This window comes from Aegilops tauschii, chromosome 7, assembly GCF_002575655.3.
Source record: "Aegilops tauschii subsp. strangulata cultivar AL8/78 chromosome 7, Aet v6.0, whole genome shotgun sequence".
Taxonomy (NCBI): domain Eukaryota; kingdom Viridiplantae; phylum Streptophyta; class Magnoliopsida; order Poales; family Poaceae; genus Aegilops; species Aegilops tauschii.
The window spans coordinates 470087179-470104857 of record NC_053041.3 but is presented as its reverse complement, the minus strand read 5'-3'; the positions used below and the strand labels follow the sequence as shown (position 1 = coordinate 470104857).

Here is a 17679-nt window from a genome sequence, read left to right as displayed (position 1 = left end):
TAAAAAAAATGGCACCTTTCAGGGTTCATTTCATATATTCATGCCATTAAATGTATTTCTAAGAATGTTGTGAGTATAACAAAGTTTTGAGCTACAAATGCATGAAAAAAGTTGGCAGAAGTGTGTTAAAAAAATACTATGTGTGTTCTTGGGTCCATGTTTAGGTGATGGTGGGAGCAATATCTATGGCGATGAGCATAATATGAGGTGCAAAGATTAGAACATGCTTCCTTAAGCGACTCAACCGAGAGAAGTTCTCAAGCTAGAATGTTGACGGTGTTTGATGTTTTTGGACTATTTTTCTTTAGAAAAATGTTAAGCACATTATGTTCTAGTTACTATTTTGTTTTTTTATGGATCTTAAAGCTAAATGTGATTTGGATGCAACTCTTATTGTGCTTGTGATATATTATGAGATTGTGCAAAATATAATTCATCTTTTGTCATTTGGATTGAATGCAAGCAATTCTGAAGTAATCTTGTGATTGTGAGATATATTTGAAATGCGAGTTTTATAATATGGACCTGTATGTCCAACATGACTAAATTAGACAACCTTCTGGGATTGTCAAACAGTCAGTAATTATACTAATTGACGGTCTTGGTTGACCACTCGGCTATAACAATGTTTGACAATGTATGAACATCGTAACCCATTATTAATTCCGATGGTGGTAGGCACCCTCTCGACCATAACTATATCCGACGGGGCAAATAGACTGTCGACCATTGTCAACACCGACAGGAGAGAAAAGCCGTCGGCAAATGCATAGCTGATGGGGAACGGTCAGCTATAAGTGTCGTCTGGTCATGGTGCGGCCGCCGTTGACCAAGACACGGCTGATAGTTCACCGTCGGCTTGGCACCGTTGGTAAAATAGATAACCCGTAGTACCGTCGGCTATGGTAGTAATGGCCGATGAAGCATCGCCGACGGGAGATGACCGATGGTCCGCCGTCGGTATAATATTAGCCGAGGGTGAACTAAAATATCCGACGGGGATTCAACCCTCGGCTATATTGGGATATCTACTAGTGCTGATCCAAGAAGAAAAAATGAATTTCAAACATGAGCTGCCAAGAAACGACCCCGAACATGGAGTTTATTGTGTTTTTTATTTTGAAAAATGTGAATAGAGTACGAAAAGCATGCAACTTGGCATGGTTCTTTCTTATGACACTTAGAGATTGTAGCAAAAATTTAGAAAGTTTCAAAAAAGTTGTGATGTATACTGCTTAGAAACCAGACCATCTCCGAGGAGAATCTGGGTTTCAAAAGGGGACGAGTGTTTGAAGGTGATGCAGTTGCTGCTTCATTTGTTGGAATTGAAAATTCCAATACATTCAAGATACAAGATTACACGATTTGTTTCATGATTTGGCATCTTTTGGGGTTTGTTTGCTATATTCAGACCATTAAATGCTTTTCTAGGCATTTGGTGAATATAATAAAAAAAATAAACTGCAAGTGCATAAAAAAGTTGAAATTTTGTCTTGAAAATCATATTTGTGTTCTTGAGTCCATATTAGGCCTTATTAAGGAATAAAAGAGGAGTTCTAAGAATCAGGGTGCCAGGACTCGACTCCGAACATGGAATTTATTGTTCTAAAAATCTTACAAAACGCAAACAAATTCTGAAAAACATGAAACCTGGGATGATTTTATTATATGATCCCTATATCTAGTCTGTGAAAAAATAGAGAAGGTTTCGCAAAAATAAATGACATGCATTTCTTAGAAACTGGACCATCTCCGAGAAAGGATCATGCTTTTTAGAAGGAACGGGTCAGGTTTGAAGGCGATGTGACGACTGCTTCATCTGTTGGCCTTAAAAAAATGCACTCAAGATACACCATTACATGATATGTGTCCAAATTTTGTATGTTCTAAGGTTCGTTTTCTATATTTAAGTCATTAAATGCATTTCTAGGCATTAAGTGAATATGTTAAAATTTAAAACTACAAGTGCATCAAATTGTTGGCAAATTTGTGTTGAAAAATAAATTTATGTTCTTGAGTCTATGTTTAGACCTTATCCAAGAAAGGAAAGGAATTTCAAACATGATGGTGCCAACACATGACTCCAAACATAGAGTTTTTTTAAAACAGTACATACGCAAGCCATATATATGCGCATACACTTCATCTCTATGAACGCACACGCAGATTCTACCCCTATGAGCAACTACGTGCGTTCATAGAGTTTGTTGGTGTTTTAATTTTGAAAACTGCAAATGAAAATAAAAATTTGAGAAGGTTTTCCCAAAGGACAACGCTAACGCCCACACGTGTGGTGGAAGCGAAACCCGCTCACATGCCCTATAACACACAGACTGCGTCACGTCACCGCATGTATGCATGTGAGAATTTTTTGGATTTTCAGTTTTTAAAATGTTTTATCTCTTAAATGAAAAATCCGATTGAAGATCTGTTTTCACATTAAATCCCACGCGACGAGATCTTCGAAACTAGATCTCATATCAATATTTCGACGAAAATTTTTTTGGACAAAAAATTGCCATGTCTATTGCACATGAATTGCCATGGTGTTTACACTGAAGCTGATATGGTATGTTTCAGCTATTTTCTTCTACATTAAAAAGTAAATTTTGACACTATAAAATGAGGAATTAAGAAACTAGACTTGTCATGAATCATAAACTAAAATTATCATGATACATGCACTTAAAATTACCATGGTTCATACAAAAAAATAATTTTCATGGTCAAAGTATTGGAGTTGCCATCATCAAAATACTAAAATTGTTGTGTTTGACAAACTGAAATTATCACATGGCAACTATGGCAACTACAGTGTAAACATTGGCAATTTTGGGGGGGGGGGGGGGGGAATTCGTCGAAACATATCAACATGGGGTCTAGTTTTGAACAACTCGTCGAGACGGATTTAATGATGAAACGGATTTTTAATTTGAATTTTTAATTAGGAGAAAATATTTTTAAGCCGAAACTAAAAAGATTTATGCTAGTATCATCTGTTCGCATGTAGCAAAATGAGTGGTAAAAAAGACGTATGGGTGATGTGCAAAATGTCATACGTGCGGGCGGGCGTTAGTTTTTTCCTTCCCAAATGTTCCACACTACTGAGAAAGTGAAACATCTTCGATGAAGAATCATGATTTCAAGAAGGAACAGACCAGGTTTGAAGACGATGCGACCGATGCTTCATTTATTGGCCTCGAATATTTTGCACTTTCAACAATTGAAATATTTTGAAGGTATTGCATGCTTCAGCGATGACAATTCTGAGACGAAGAATGTCAATGGTGCATCCTACAGCGATGACAACTTTTTTTTGAGACACTTTGGTGACAACTTAAACGAAGAACGGTGTACACTTTCGGCGAGGACAATTCGAGATGAAGAAGCTGTGTGATATACAGCTGTTAGCCAGACCACGATGGCGACCATGACCGCTGACTCATGATACACTGATAAATCGTGTATCACGCTATGAAGGCCATACATGCTTTGCTCAGAAACAGTTAGCGGCTAGCAATAGCAGCAATATAACGATTCACGGAAGTAGGAGTAGATGGCTCTATCTGCGGACACAAATGTAAAAACCTCACAGAATAACGAGACAGCAGGACCAGATACCCAAAAACTCTTAGCATAGCACAAAATTAACTAGTTCACCAGGTCAAATAGCCATTAAGTAACAAGCAAACTCTTCCAAAAAAAGACCAACTGTTTCGACACTGAATTTCAAGTCCTAGATAGTTTCTTTGCCACCGCCATCACGATCCCAGGCACTGTTCGCTTACTTGAAGCACTTGGCGTCCAGCAAGGCCTGCCCCTCAAACGGCTCAAGGTCCTCGATCATGGCCTCGACACGCTTCTTCTGGGCCTCGTCGGAGAGGTCAACCTTAGTCCACTCGTAGAGCTCCATGTCATAGACCTCATTCATGACGAACTCAGGGATGTCCTGCCCACGGAAGAGCCACAGCCCCTTGACTTTGAAGGGCGCCTCAGAACCAATCACGAGCATCTTGCCAAAAGCGTACTTGCGGCACAGATCCATCCGCTGCAGGAACCCGCCGACCTTGTTCAGGGTCACGTAGGACACGGTGTTCTCTTCCTGGTACTTGTAGTCACAGAACCAGAGAGAGTAGCCCTCTGGGTCATACATCTCCCAGAAACCTGAAGCATAGACATCATACATGAGTTTTGGTTCATGTTAAGATCAGAGTTACAAATGAACAAGGACAGAATGCCACAACTACCAAACACATAATTTTGATAAACTGCTGCCCTGATACACAAAGTAGCATCGCAAATGAACAAGAATGAGAATCATGCATAACCCCTACAAAGATCTGAAGAGTCATTCTATTATCAATTGATAACAAGAACAGAATGCCACAACTATAAACACATAATTGAAACAAAAAATGATGTCCTAATACACAAAGCAGAGCATTGATCAAGGCAAGGCTGAATGCATGACTCAGAAGTAGTTCAATGTCAAGTAGACACACAAAAGAATGGACAATAAGATTCTCTTTAACATTTAGACCAGTTAGTGTTGACAGGCAGAATTTTTAGAGACTAGGGTATCAGTGGATGCTCACACAACTAGGTTGTACAGTCACAATTAACACACAGTGAGCGGACTTCTAAACAATTAATGAACACATATAGAACTTGAAGGGGATAGGGATCACTAACATATATATTAGAATACAAGAATTCATTAGACAGAATAATACCTTTAACAGCAACATCATGGAAGTTGCTCTTAGTGTTTGAGTATAGCCTCTTCCAGTCATCAAGTACCATCTTGCTTGGTGGCAGTAGATCAAGGGGATTTTTGGGCTTTGGCTTTGGTGCCTCTTCCTCTGGTGCCTCAACCTCTGCTGGCTTTGGGGCCGCCTTGGGAGCCTCTTTCTTGGCCTCCTTTGGTTTAGCAGGAGCAGCCTTCTTCTGAACAGGAGGTACAACCTCTGCCTGCTTGAAATCGCCAATGACCTTCTTGAAGTTAGGCTGGTTAACCATGGTCCAGAAGTACCTCTCAACATGAGGGAACTCAGATGTGAAAGTCTTGGTCAAGATCCGAGCAAAACCATGGTAGAGGTTGCATGTCATGACAATATCAGCCAGAGTGACAGAATGCCCAACAAGGAATGTGTTTGATGCCAGGTGTGTGTTCAATGCTTCAAGGGCCCTCTTCAATCCAGCAATGCCGAATTCCTCAGACTGTAATGGTGAATGTTAGAATCTTGCATCTTTCTAATGCTTGAACATAGATAATTCTGATATCTGATGTGTACACTTACCTGGGCATTGTAAGGCATATAACCAAGCCTTGGGTACAGCCACCTTGCGATATTGGGATCAACCTCTGTGGCACCAAAGTCCATCCATTGCTCAACACGCGCCTACAAGAATTATCAACAAATAAGCACTAAAGATTGCTGAGCTGTGACTATTAGGAGTACTTGTTATATCACTCACATATTCAATAAGAGAACCACCCCAAAGCAGGTTGTCACCCTTTGAGCGAGCAACTTAAGGAAGAAAAGAAAACAATGGTCAATTTAGGCAGTGTGGAATCAGCAAGACTTGACTAAAAAGATGCAACAATATATACCATAGCGTGCAATAGCATTGCTCTCAAAAACAGCACCATCAGGAGTCTCAAGAACAGGAACCTGCAAATAATTATTAGTTCCTTGCTCGGTGACTCACTGCATATTGAATTAATATGCGAGTCTAATTCGTGTACCTTGCCAAGGGGATTCATCTTGATGAATTCAGGGGTTTTGTTTGAGACACCCATCTCAAAGTTCTTGGTCAGCTCAACCTTGACCCCACAGTACTCTGCAGCAATAAGTGCCTTGAAGGCATTCTTGTTGCCACTGCCCGAATGCAAAACCTACAAGGATAGCACAAGACATGTTCAGAGCAATGGACAAACATGGGATATAAGGTCACTAGAACATGCAAGCAGAAGCAAATTAATCTGATGTAAACCAGCAAGCTAGGTTATTAAATGAAAGAAGCAGAGATGCACTAATCTCGGTTAGCAATAAAAGTGTCCCTGAATTCATTCCAACTTTGTCGCATATAAGTTACAGCGACTCAAAAGCTCGAGAATTCACATATTTAGGAATAGCTGACACATCCTGGAGATCTAACGAAGTTGGGCATGCTCATACACAAATCGACGACACCATGACCAAATATCAAAACGAGTAAATGGGCCATCGGTCCAGCGCCAGCAACCAAATCGATATTCGGATCAGAACCCTATAAATCCCACATACAGGACCCACGAACTACATCCAGCAGAGAAGTTACACATGCAGAGACCTACCTACACGCATCAAACATCAGAACAAGCCAACCGCAAACGACGCGCGCCCCAAATCGGAGCGGCTCAACAGAACTCAAATCGCATCAACATCTACTCGCAGTCAATCCCGAACTACGCAACCATACACAATCAAACAACGAAATCTACGAGGCGGGATGAGAGACTCACGAGCGCCATGTCGGCAGGAGCTGCAGGCCTCGCCCGATTCCAAATCTCAGATCTGCACAGACGCGAAACGAAACACCACGGGAAAACGGTGAGCTCGACCAGAATCACGCCACGGGCAGGTGACGAGGGAAGGAAGAGAGATCGAGAGGCAGGAGGGAGGAGGCTCGGGATCTTACAGAGAGTGCGGATCGAGACGAGATCGCGGCGGAAACCTCAGCGGGCGAGGGTGGGGAGGAGAGGGGTTTAGAAAGGGGACGGGGGCGCGGCTTTATGGCGGCGCAGGGGAGTGGGGAGGGGAGAGGGAGCTCCGGGGCTTTCTAGGGTTGCGGGGCGGAGGGTCCGGATGGCTGGATGAGACGGTTGGACGGACGGGATTATTCGAGGAATGGGAGGTGGCGGGCGGGCGGTGGTTTTCGTCTTGGCTCCCTGGGTTATTTTGGAGCCAGTGTCAGGTCCCTGCAGGGTCGACCTTGTGATTTGGATTCACTTGCAGGATCAGTGCGTGCGTGCCAGAAAGCAAACGGGCTAGCGAGGGTCGCGCCGTCCGCGGAGCGTTTGCGTGGGGGGTACTCTGGCTCTCCACGTACGAGGGCATATCCGGTCCTGGGATGCTATGGTTTTTCTTTTCTTTTTCGTTTTTTTGAGGGAAGTTTTTTTTTTAGGATTTACTAGGAAATATGCCCGTGCGTTGCAACGGAAGAACAAACCACGTAAAGCTTGTGTGGACATGGTAGCGATCTCAAGGAATGATAGACCCTGCTTTATCTATATTGATGAATCATACACATCGCCTTTAGCCATCCCAATACATGGTTTGTTCCATGATCTTAAATGACGAAACCAGACCAGACAAAACGATGCATCATTATGAATTAAATAATACTCCGCTTAAGCAACATGAACTCGGTCTTAACAGGGATCCAACATTATTGGAGGAGCGTCGAGGACAATGCCCTACTTTACACCAGACTTCGATTCCGCCTCATGAGTCGGTGACGGGTGCTAAAGATGGGCTTCTCCATGTTAGCATGGCACGTCGCCTACCTATGATTCCACCCTTGTTTTATTTTTGATCTTTTAATCGATAAATTCCATACCTTCCACTAACTTGCATTTTTTGTAATGTTTGTCTTATTTGTTTTACATCTGCATTACATCATGACATTAAATAATTCACACAAAATTTGAAACTGTGAACATTTCCAAAAAAATCATTTGAGCCTTCCTTCTATTTTATACAATTGCTCTTCCAAATTCATTTTGAGCCATTCCAAAAATCCCATGCTTCTTTCTACTTCAAGGTTAGTCCCCAAACTTTACCAATAATTCTTTCATCAGTTTGCCAAGCTGCACCAGATTATCATAATTTTTGGACACATATAAACCTAGTCCTAGTTCAAACCCATTTGAATTAAATTCAAATGAGTTTGAATGTAAACCTTGCATTGACCACTTCTAATTTTCTTGGAACAAGCACATTTTCGCAAGTCCAGGAAAAATAACACCTTTCCATAATACCATTCATATACCTCTATCACGTTTACTCTTTCTCTATTTATATTTAATAAACAAAAAATGAGGAGAATTAGGAGATGGAGAGAGAGAGCAGCCCAGCAACTAACCCGGCCGGCCCATTTGGCCTAAGGCCCAGCCCAGCCGCACCCTAACCTAACCCGATCGAACCTCGCTCCTCTCTCCCAATCTCTTCGCCCCCTTGCGCCGCCAGGGGAGGCGCAGCAGGCGCACGCTAGACTCACGCCGCTCGCGGCGCCTGCCCTCCCGCGCGCCACGCCGCCTCCGCTGTCGCTGTAGGCCACGGCCGCGGCCGCACCTCGCCCATGCCGCTCCGCCCAGCCGAGCCCGCGGCTGCCCCTCCGCCCGCGCGCCGTCTCTGGCCGCCGCGACCTGCGCCTGCCCTGTCCTGCGCCCTGCCGTGCCCGCCGCCGCGCCTCTGCGCGCGCGGCCTGGGAGGCCGACTGGCTCCGCCCGACCCCGATGAGGCTGCATCACCCTCGGCCTCGCTCTTCCTCGCCTCACCGTTGTGCTCCTTCTCTCCTGCTGCATCGCGCCTCCCTGCCCGAGCCGCTCTGCCTCCATCCCCATGACTCTGTGGCCACCACCGCCAACGGCCCCTGCACCGCGCCGCCGCACCTCCTGCTCGCGTTGTCTGCTGTAGCAAGTCGTCGCCTCGTCTGAACTGCAACGCCCCTCCTTTCTTCCTTCTTCTCTCCCTCACCCCCTATCTCCTTTCTGCCCAGGAGTCATGGATGCCATGGATCCGCCTGGGAATTTTTGCTCCGGCCTTCCTCATCGTCACCGGCGACCGCCGACTCGCCGCCCGCGTCTGGATCCGCCCCCCAACCCCTGCCATGCACGGGTCGGCCCTTGCAAGGTCCAGCCCTGCCGCTCTTCTCCAGCGTGGGTTGATCACTCGGAAAATGCAGGGTCTTATTTGTAAGAATGAAACGTTTTTAGCCACTTGAAATAGAACTGCGGGTTGAATTCCTATAAACCGAGGGGCTTTTTTGCAAAACAACCACGACGGACGACCAGAAGCAATAGTTGGTTTATTAGTAGGTAAAGATTTTCGGGGAAGTGTTATGGTTCCTTCTGTTGGGAAACTTGGGTTCTGATGATGGAGCCCATTAAGAACCAAGTGTCCAAGTCACTCTACTTTTTAACACTAACGAACACTTATCCCCATCCCCTAGTTATACTAACTGAACCGCTCGAAAAAAGTTACATTAATTGAAATTCCGTGCATTGCCATGAAATAAAATAATGCATATATTGTTCGAACAATTATTCTAACATGATAATATCTATCGAACTAAATGACATGTGGTTTTCATCCATATACAATAACAGATACCAGTTCTTTCTCGGGCTTCTTTCCTCCTCGGTAGTCGTCATATCAGTGTAATCACCCACCTGCAAAAATAACAAAACAAAGTGGTTCCTTTCTCTCCGTCATTCTTCCCATCCACCGAGTATTGTCATTGTTACAAAAGTTTGTCATCTCACCAAACTTTAACAAACCTATAAAATGATCCTCCTGTATCGTGACTATGACCTATTTCACCTAGCACAACATATGATGATGTGCAACAAAGATGACACTTTTGGGACCACAAGAATACTTAGAAAGTTTTATTGATGAATTATTTATCCGTGTTTATGAGCTTTATGGATAAAGTCATTTGCACTTCAACCTGATGTCTACTTTCTAATGTAGGTCGGATATATTCAGTTACAACATTTCCAAAAGTAGTCTCTATTTCCCAATCTAATAACTTTAAATGATCAAATCATTGGTATCCTTAATAAAATTGATTCTAAAACAGATATTCAAATTTCTTATCTTGGGGATTCAATTACATCTTTTTAAGGAAAATGTACATATATCTGATCTAGAAGGTATATTGCCGGCAAAATGAGCTCTGTGATTTGCGGAACCTCTGTCCGGCCCGATGGATTTGAGTTGGCCATCCCGACAATGATCTAGCGAGATTCTACAAGGAGGAGAGAGACCACCGTAGGAACGAGAGATGCACAAGGAGACACTACAGAAATAAAACACTTCTGTGATGCTACGTGTTTGTCACAGTAGGTCACGTTTTCTGTCATGTATGTACATCCGTGACGATTTTAGTCACAATCAAGATAGTCATAGATGTGTTGTCATAGAAGTGTTCCATGACAATACTCAAATTATCATTACGAAAGTGTCCACTTTCATGATGATAGATGACGCGTCATGGAAGTGTTTTCGTCAAGGGTAACCGACACGTGGCATCCACCATAACGAGTCACCATTAAGCTATCAGGTCTGGTTTTGGATCCGATAACCAGTTAACAGCCAGGATGATAACCCACAAGTATAGGGGATCGCAACAGTTTTTGAGGGTAGAGTATTCAACCCAAATTTATTGATTCGACACAAGGGGAGCCAAAGAATATTCTCAAGTATTAGCAGTTGAGTTGTCAATTCAACCACACCTGGAAAACAGTTTTCGAGGGTAGAGTATTCAACCCAAATTTATTGATTCGACACAAGGGGAGCCAAAGAATATTCTCAAGTATTAGCAGTTGAGTTGTCAATTCAACCACACCTGGAAAACTTAATATCTGCAGCAAAGTATTTAGTAGCAAACTAGTATGGAAGTAACGGTAACGGTGGCAAAAGTAACACTGATAGTTTTGTAGTGATTGTAACAATAGCAACGGAAAAGTAAATAAGCGAAGAACAATATGTGAAAAGCTCGTAGGCATTGGATCGGTGATGGAGAATTATGCCGGATGTGATTGTTCATGCAATAGTTATAACATAGGGTGACACAAAACTAGCTCCAATTCATCAATGTAATGTAGGCATGTATTCCGAATATAGTCATACGTGCTTATGGAAAAGAACTTGCATGACATCTTTTGTCCTACCCTCCTGTGGCGGCGGGGTCCTATTGGAATCTAAGGGATATTAAGGCCTCCTTTTAATAGAGTACCGGACCAAAGCATTAACACATAGTGAATAATGAACTCCTCAAACTACGGTCATCACCGGGAGTGGTCCCGATTATTGTCACTTCGGGGTTGCCGGATCATAACACATAGTAGGTGACTATAGACTTGAAAGATAGGATCAATAACTCACATATATTCATGAAAACATAATAGGTTCAGATCTGAAATCATGGCACTCGGGCCCTAGTGACAAGCATTAAGCATAGCAAAGTCATAGCAACATCAATCTCAGAACATAGTGGATACTAGGGATCAAACCCTAACAAAACTAACTCGATTACATGATAAATCTCATCCAACCCATCACCGTCCAGCAAGCCTACGATGGAATTACTCACGCACGGCGGTGAGCATCATGAAATTGGTGATGGAGGAAGATTGATGATGACGACGGCGACGGATTCCCCTCTCCGGAGCCCCGAACGGACTCCAGATCAGCCCTCCCGAGAGAGATTAGGGCTTGGCGGCGGCTCCGTATCGTAAAACGCGATGAATCCTTCTCTCTGATTTTTTTCTCCCCCAATGTGAATATATGGAGTTGGAGTTGAGGTCGGTGGAGCCTCAGGGGGCCCACGAGATAGGGGGCGCGCCCCCACCCTCGTGGACAGGGTGCGGGCCCCCTGGTCTTGATTCTTCCGCCAGTATTTTTTATATATTCCAAAAATATTCTCCGTGAAGTTTCAAGTCATTTCAAGAACTTTTATTTCTGCACAAAAATTACACCATGGCAATTCTGCTGAAAACGGCGTCAGTCCGGGTTAGTTCCATTCAAATCATGCAAGTTAGAGTCCAAAACAAGGGCAAAAGTGTTTGGAAAAGTAGATACGATGGAGACGTATCAGAGGACCAATGTTGATTTCCCACGTGTAAATTTCTCATTGGCCATAGGAACCACATGTCAGCTCGGCGTTGCGACAAATGTCATTCATTCAATGGACGAGAGGCGCCTATGATACGTCAACATGTGGTACGGCCCAATAGTGGCTCGTTTAGGTTAAAAAGGTCGGCTGCTACTTCTTGAGCTTGCGTTGATTTTTTCCTTTAAGAGGAAAGGGTGATGCAGCAAAGTAGGGATAAGCATTTTCCTCGGTTAAGAACCAATGTATCAATCCAGTAGGAGGCACAAGAAAGTCTCTAATATATGCACCTGCACAAACTAACAAACACTTGCACTCAACGCGAAAAAGGGATTGTCAATCCCTTCACGGTCACGAACACGAGTGAGATCTAATATAGATAGGTATAAAAGATAAATGGAAGAGCAAACTAAAGTAAATATAAATAAATTGCAGCAAGGTATTTTCGGGTTTTTGGTTTTATATATCTGAAAATATATGATGGAAAATAGACCCGGGGGCCATAGATTTCACTAGGGGCTTCTCTCTTGAAATAAGCATACGGTGGGTAAACAAATTACTGTTGATCAATTGATAGAAAAGCGCATAGTTATGACGATATCTAAGGCAATGATCATGAATATAGGCACCATGTCCGTGACAAGTAGACCGGCTCCTGCCTGCATCTACTACTATTGCTCCACACATCGACCGCTATCCAACATGCATCTAGAGTATTAAGTTCATAATAACGGAGTAACGCCTTAAGCAAGATGACATGATGTGGAGGGATAAACTCAAGCAATATGATATAAACCCCATCTTTTTATCCTTAATGGCAACAATATTATACGTGCCTCGCTATCCCTACTATGTCACTGGTGAGGACACCGCAAGATTGAACTCATCACAAAGCACCTCTCCCATTGCAAGATAGATCAATCTAATTGTCCAAACCAAATCAATAGATCGGAGAGAAATATAAAGCTATTTAAATCATGCATAAAAGAGTTCAGAGGAGACTCAAATAATATTCATAGACAATTTGATCATAAACCCATAATTCATCGGATCTCAACAAACACACCGCAAAAGAAGATTACATCGGATAGAACTCCAAGAACATCGAGGAGAACATGGTATTGAATATCAAAGAGAGAGAAGAAGCCATCTAGCTACTAACTATGGACCCGCAGGTGTGTGGTAAACTACCCACACATCATCGCTAGGGCAGCAAGGTTGATGTAGAAGCCCTCCATGATCGAATCCCCCTTCGGCAGATCGCCAGAAAAGGCCCCAAGATGGGATCTCACGAGAACAAAAGCTTGCGGCGGTGGAAAAGTATTTTTGTGGACGCTTCTCATGTTCGGGGAATATTTTAGAATATATAGAGTTGGAATTAGGGTTAGGGGACCCTCGAGGGGCCCACGAGCCAGGGAGGCGCCCCCTGGGGCGCTGCCTCAAGGCTTGTGGCATCATCGGGACTCTTCTGGCTCTCTCTCTCCAAGTCACGTAGGTGTCTTTTGGTCCAAGAAAAATCATTGTAAAGTTCTATTCTGTTTGGACTCCGTTTGATATTCCTTTCTGTAAAAGCCAAAACACAAGGAAAAAATAGCAACTGGCACTGGGCACTAGGTTAATAGGTTAGTCCCAAAAAATGATATAAATAGTACCAAAATGCATATAAAACATCGAAGATAGATAATATAATAGCATGGAACTATAAAAAATTATAGATACGTTGGAGACGTATCACCGGCCCGTTTGACTTGGTCAAAAATTAGCGGGTCAACCCATGGAAAGCCTGTTAATAGCACATTCGCATATAGCCATTTACGGCCTGGGAACTCACGGCTCGTTATGGCCTTTCCGACGGCCCAGTAGCTTCATATGGGCCGTCCAAATATGATTACAGCTCGTTGTCACTTTTGGCCCAAGTATGGCCAGTGACGTTTCTCGACCCATATGAGGCCTTTTATATCTCTGGGTCCTTTTAATGGCCCGTGGTGATTCTGGCCCATAATGAACAGTAAATTGCTTTGAACCCATTAACGGCTCATGATTCAGTTGGGCCGTTTCCAGCCTGTGTTACCTTTCGGCCTTCTAAGGGCCCATAAATTCTTGGGCTCATTTTCGGCCCTCGATTACTTTTGGTCTGTTACTGGCCTATTCCGCTAATGGGTCAAATTCAGCCCGTGGTTACAATCGGCTCATTTGTGGCTCGTTAACTCATTGGGTCATTTTCATCTCGTCATGTATTTTGGCCCATTAACGACCCGTTATACGTGTCGATAAACGTAAGCATGTGTTGCATTCTAGCCTATTAATGGCCCATTATGGTCTGGGCCCATAAACGGACGATTCTGATTTTAGCCCGTTTACGGCCCATACCGCGGTCCAGTTCTGGTCTACGAATAGTATGACCCATGTGTGGCCGATGGATCCTATGGCCCATTGAAAGTGCAACTAATCCCCGGGTGGTTTTGGTAATTAATAAGAACATATAAGTCATTGGTCTAATGCTCATTGATAATAGATTTAAGAGAAGATCAATGATTGGCATGGCATGGACTAGTGAATGTGGACCCCTCAAAATGCTAAGGACAAAGATTGGCAAAGCTCCAAGACCCTACATTTTTAGTTAAGTGATTCAAGATCACATTGAGGCCACATGAAAGCCAATACTAATTAAAGGGGATGAGGTTTTGGTCATGACTCAATTGCTCAATTGCTTAGTGGTATTGCTCCAAAATCCTCATACACTTCTCCACTTCATTCCTATCCAAAGCCCTACAGTTGATCTCGGTCGCACCGAAAAACTCCCATCTGGACCCACCGAGATTACCATACACATTGCCACATGCCAAACCCTAACACTTCGGTACAGCCGAAATGGATCTCGGTCTCACCGAGATGGCCTGACCAAGTTTCTGTGATGAAGTCGCTTCATTTCGAAATCACTGAGATGAACAGATCGGAATTTCTGAAACGAGGCCTTGCCCTAGCCATTGCACTTCGGTCGCACCGAGATGTTCTGTTCGGTCTCACCGAAAAGCCTAACAGTCAAGTCTTTAACACTAGCTGGTCTCACTAAGATTTTCATGTCAGCGTCACCGAGTTGGGCCAAAGGCTTGTAATGGTTGGATTTTTTGTGCTGCCTGTATGTACACCTCCACCGCCACTTACTCTCTAAGAGAGCCCTGAGAACGAAAGACAACTCCTACTGCTCATTTTCTAAGAAGAGAACCACCTACTCATGTGTTGAGATTAAGATATTCCAATCCAACCATTTGAACCTTGATTTCTAGCCTTCCCCAAGTTGCTTTGCATTGAATCCCCTCTCCCAGCAAAGCCAAATTTGTGAGAGAGTGTTTGATTGTTGGGGAGACTATCATTTGAAGCATAAGAGCAAGTAGTTCATCATCAACAACACCATCTATTACCTTTTGGAGAGTGGTGTCTCCTGGATTGGTTAGGTGTCACTTGGGAGCCTCCAAGATTTGGAGTTGAACCAAAGAGTTTGTAAGGGCAAGGAGATCACCTACTTCGTGAAGATCTACCCGAGTGAGGCTAGTCCTTCATGGACGTAAGCCATGGTGTAATAGGCAAGGTTGCTTCTTCATGGACCCTTCATGGGTGGAGTCCTCCGTGGACTCGCGCAACCGTTACCCTTCGTGGGTTGAAGTCTCCATCAACGTGGAAGTATGATAGCACCACCTATCAGAACCACGCCAAAATCATCGTGTCTTCATTGCATTTGAAATCTCCAATCCCTCCTTTACTTTCATATGCAAAGTCTTTACATTCCGCTGCTCAACTCTTAGACTTGCATGTGTAGGGTGTACTTGACTTGGTACAATTGCTAATACTTGCCTACAACCAAAATTGGGAAAAGGTTAAGTTTTTATTTGGTTGAGTAGTCTAATCACCCCTCCCTCTAGGCATACTTTCGATCCTGCAAATGGTATCAGAGCTTTGGTCTCCATTGCATTGGTTTCACAACCTAGGAGAGACCTTCTCAAAGGAACAAGGATTCGAAAAGGAAGGACAAGTCAACCAAGAGCTACTGTAGAAGAAGACATCAAGCTCATGCATGTTGGTGTATGGGTTTCTAGCTCCGACTCTGACAACCACTCCTAGAGAAGTTATCACTCCGATTTCGACTATAGTCAAGATGAAGGTGTTGCTGGACTTGCTCTCGTATCCTCCAACTCCCATGACCTATTTGATTCACCGAATGAAGGAATTGGAATATGCTTCATGGCTAAAGGCCCTGAGGTATCACACCCTGAGTATCTTGATTTCAATAGTGATGAGGATGATTTGCTAGTTGATGATGATTTGCTTGTTGATAAAACTAGTGATGTGAGCTATAATGAACTTGCTTGTAATCATGATAGTCAAGATGAAATGAATGACAATGCTAAGAAGGAGATTGAGCATCTAACTAAATAATTAAACACTCTTAAGTTAGCTCATGAAACAACGCAAGAAGATCATAGAGAGCTTCTAAGAACTCATGAGAAGCTACGCTTCGAGAAGCTAAATTTAGAGCAAGAGCATGAGCTTCTAAAAGCAATCAATGACGATCTTTGAAAGAAGAGCCCTTCTTACATTGCCAAACGTCTTCTCTTGTCTACTTTTATGCCACAAGTTAAATCTATGCAATCTAGTAATAAGGGTAAGAAAGGTTCTACCTCTAGTAGTAACAATAACAATGCTAAATCCAATATTGTTGCTTCTAGTAGTTCTATTGATTCCACTAATGATTCTCTTAGCCAAGTTATACTTGAGCAAGAAAATAATTTATTAAAAGGAATTATAGAAAAAGGTGTCTACAAGAGCCTCACCGGAAGTAAGCAATTTGAGGAAATTGTGCGCAAGCAAGGAAGGCACCGGAAGAACCAAGGTGTCACTTTTGAACGAAAGTTCAATGCCAATGGAGTTGAGTGGGAAGAAGATCAATACCCCAAGGTGAAGTTTGTTCCTCAATAAGAGAAGTATGACCCCACTTCTTTTGAGTGAACATAAGGTCAAGACTATCTTCCACCACAATACCACAAGCTAAAAGGCAAGGACAAGCTTCAAGAAGAGATTGACTCATCTAAAGATCCACCTAAAGCTTTGGTTAAATGGGTTCCCATGACTTCATCAAGTACTACTACAACTCCGAGGATTCCCATCAAGTTGATGTGGGTCCCAATGCAAATAAGAACTAGAGAGTTCTTGAGGGTGACTCCGCCAACAAAACTTCACTCATATTCATTCATGGCAAGGACTTGTGCAACCAACTTCAACATCATGCACTAGTTCATGGAGTCACAAAACCTCTTATTGGTAAGACAAGGGGCAAGAAATTTAATGCATTCATGGACATCATCTTGTGTGCATTTCACTCTATGTCTATGGATATCCGTGTTTGTTCCTTGTGGGACTAACCCATGTAGGTATTGAAAGTGCAAAACTCCAAGAATTGCTCCCAACTCTTGATGATCAACATCAACATTGAGCATCCACATCCACAATATCTACATGCAGTCATCATCGACAAGACCCAAGGTTAGTTCATCCCTCTTTGGGGGATATCACATCTAGGGGGAGCTTTACTCTAATACTTGAGTCAAAGCAACTCTAATGGTGTGAACACATTGATGCTTTATGTGAAAGTGGTAACCCCACTTGTGCTTAGACGATGAGTATGACCTATGATCAAATGTTCTTATTTTGGCTCCTAAGTCAATATACTCATATATAGATGATCATGTCATTGCCCATTTTTTGATAGTTGCTAGTGTTGGCTATGCATGTTTGACA

General features: G+C 43.1%; 1 protein-coding gene across 1 annotated transcript; it reads right to left on the bottom strand.

Annotated features, from left to right (window-relative positions):
* Nucleotides 1-3618: 3618 nt before the first annotated feature.
* Nucleotides 3619-7091, bottom strand: LOC109787396 (elongation factor 1-gamma 2). The gene is made up of 8 exons (XM_020345953.4): nucleotides 6685-7091; nucleotides 6509-6560; nucleotides 5750-5899; nucleotides 5615-5675; nucleotides 5479-5531; nucleotides 5301-5402; nucleotides 4734-5220; nucleotides 3619-4164 (listed from the first exon to the last, which is right to left on the bottom strand). The coding sequence occupies exons 2-8, from the start codon at nucleotides 6515-6517 to the stop codon at nucleotides 3785-3787; spliced, it is 1242 nt and encodes a 413-aa protein (XP_020201542.1). The 5' UTR covers nucleotides 6518-6560; nucleotides 6685-7091; the 3' UTR covers nucleotides 3619-3784.
* Nucleotides 7092-17679: the final 10588 nt, after the last annotated feature.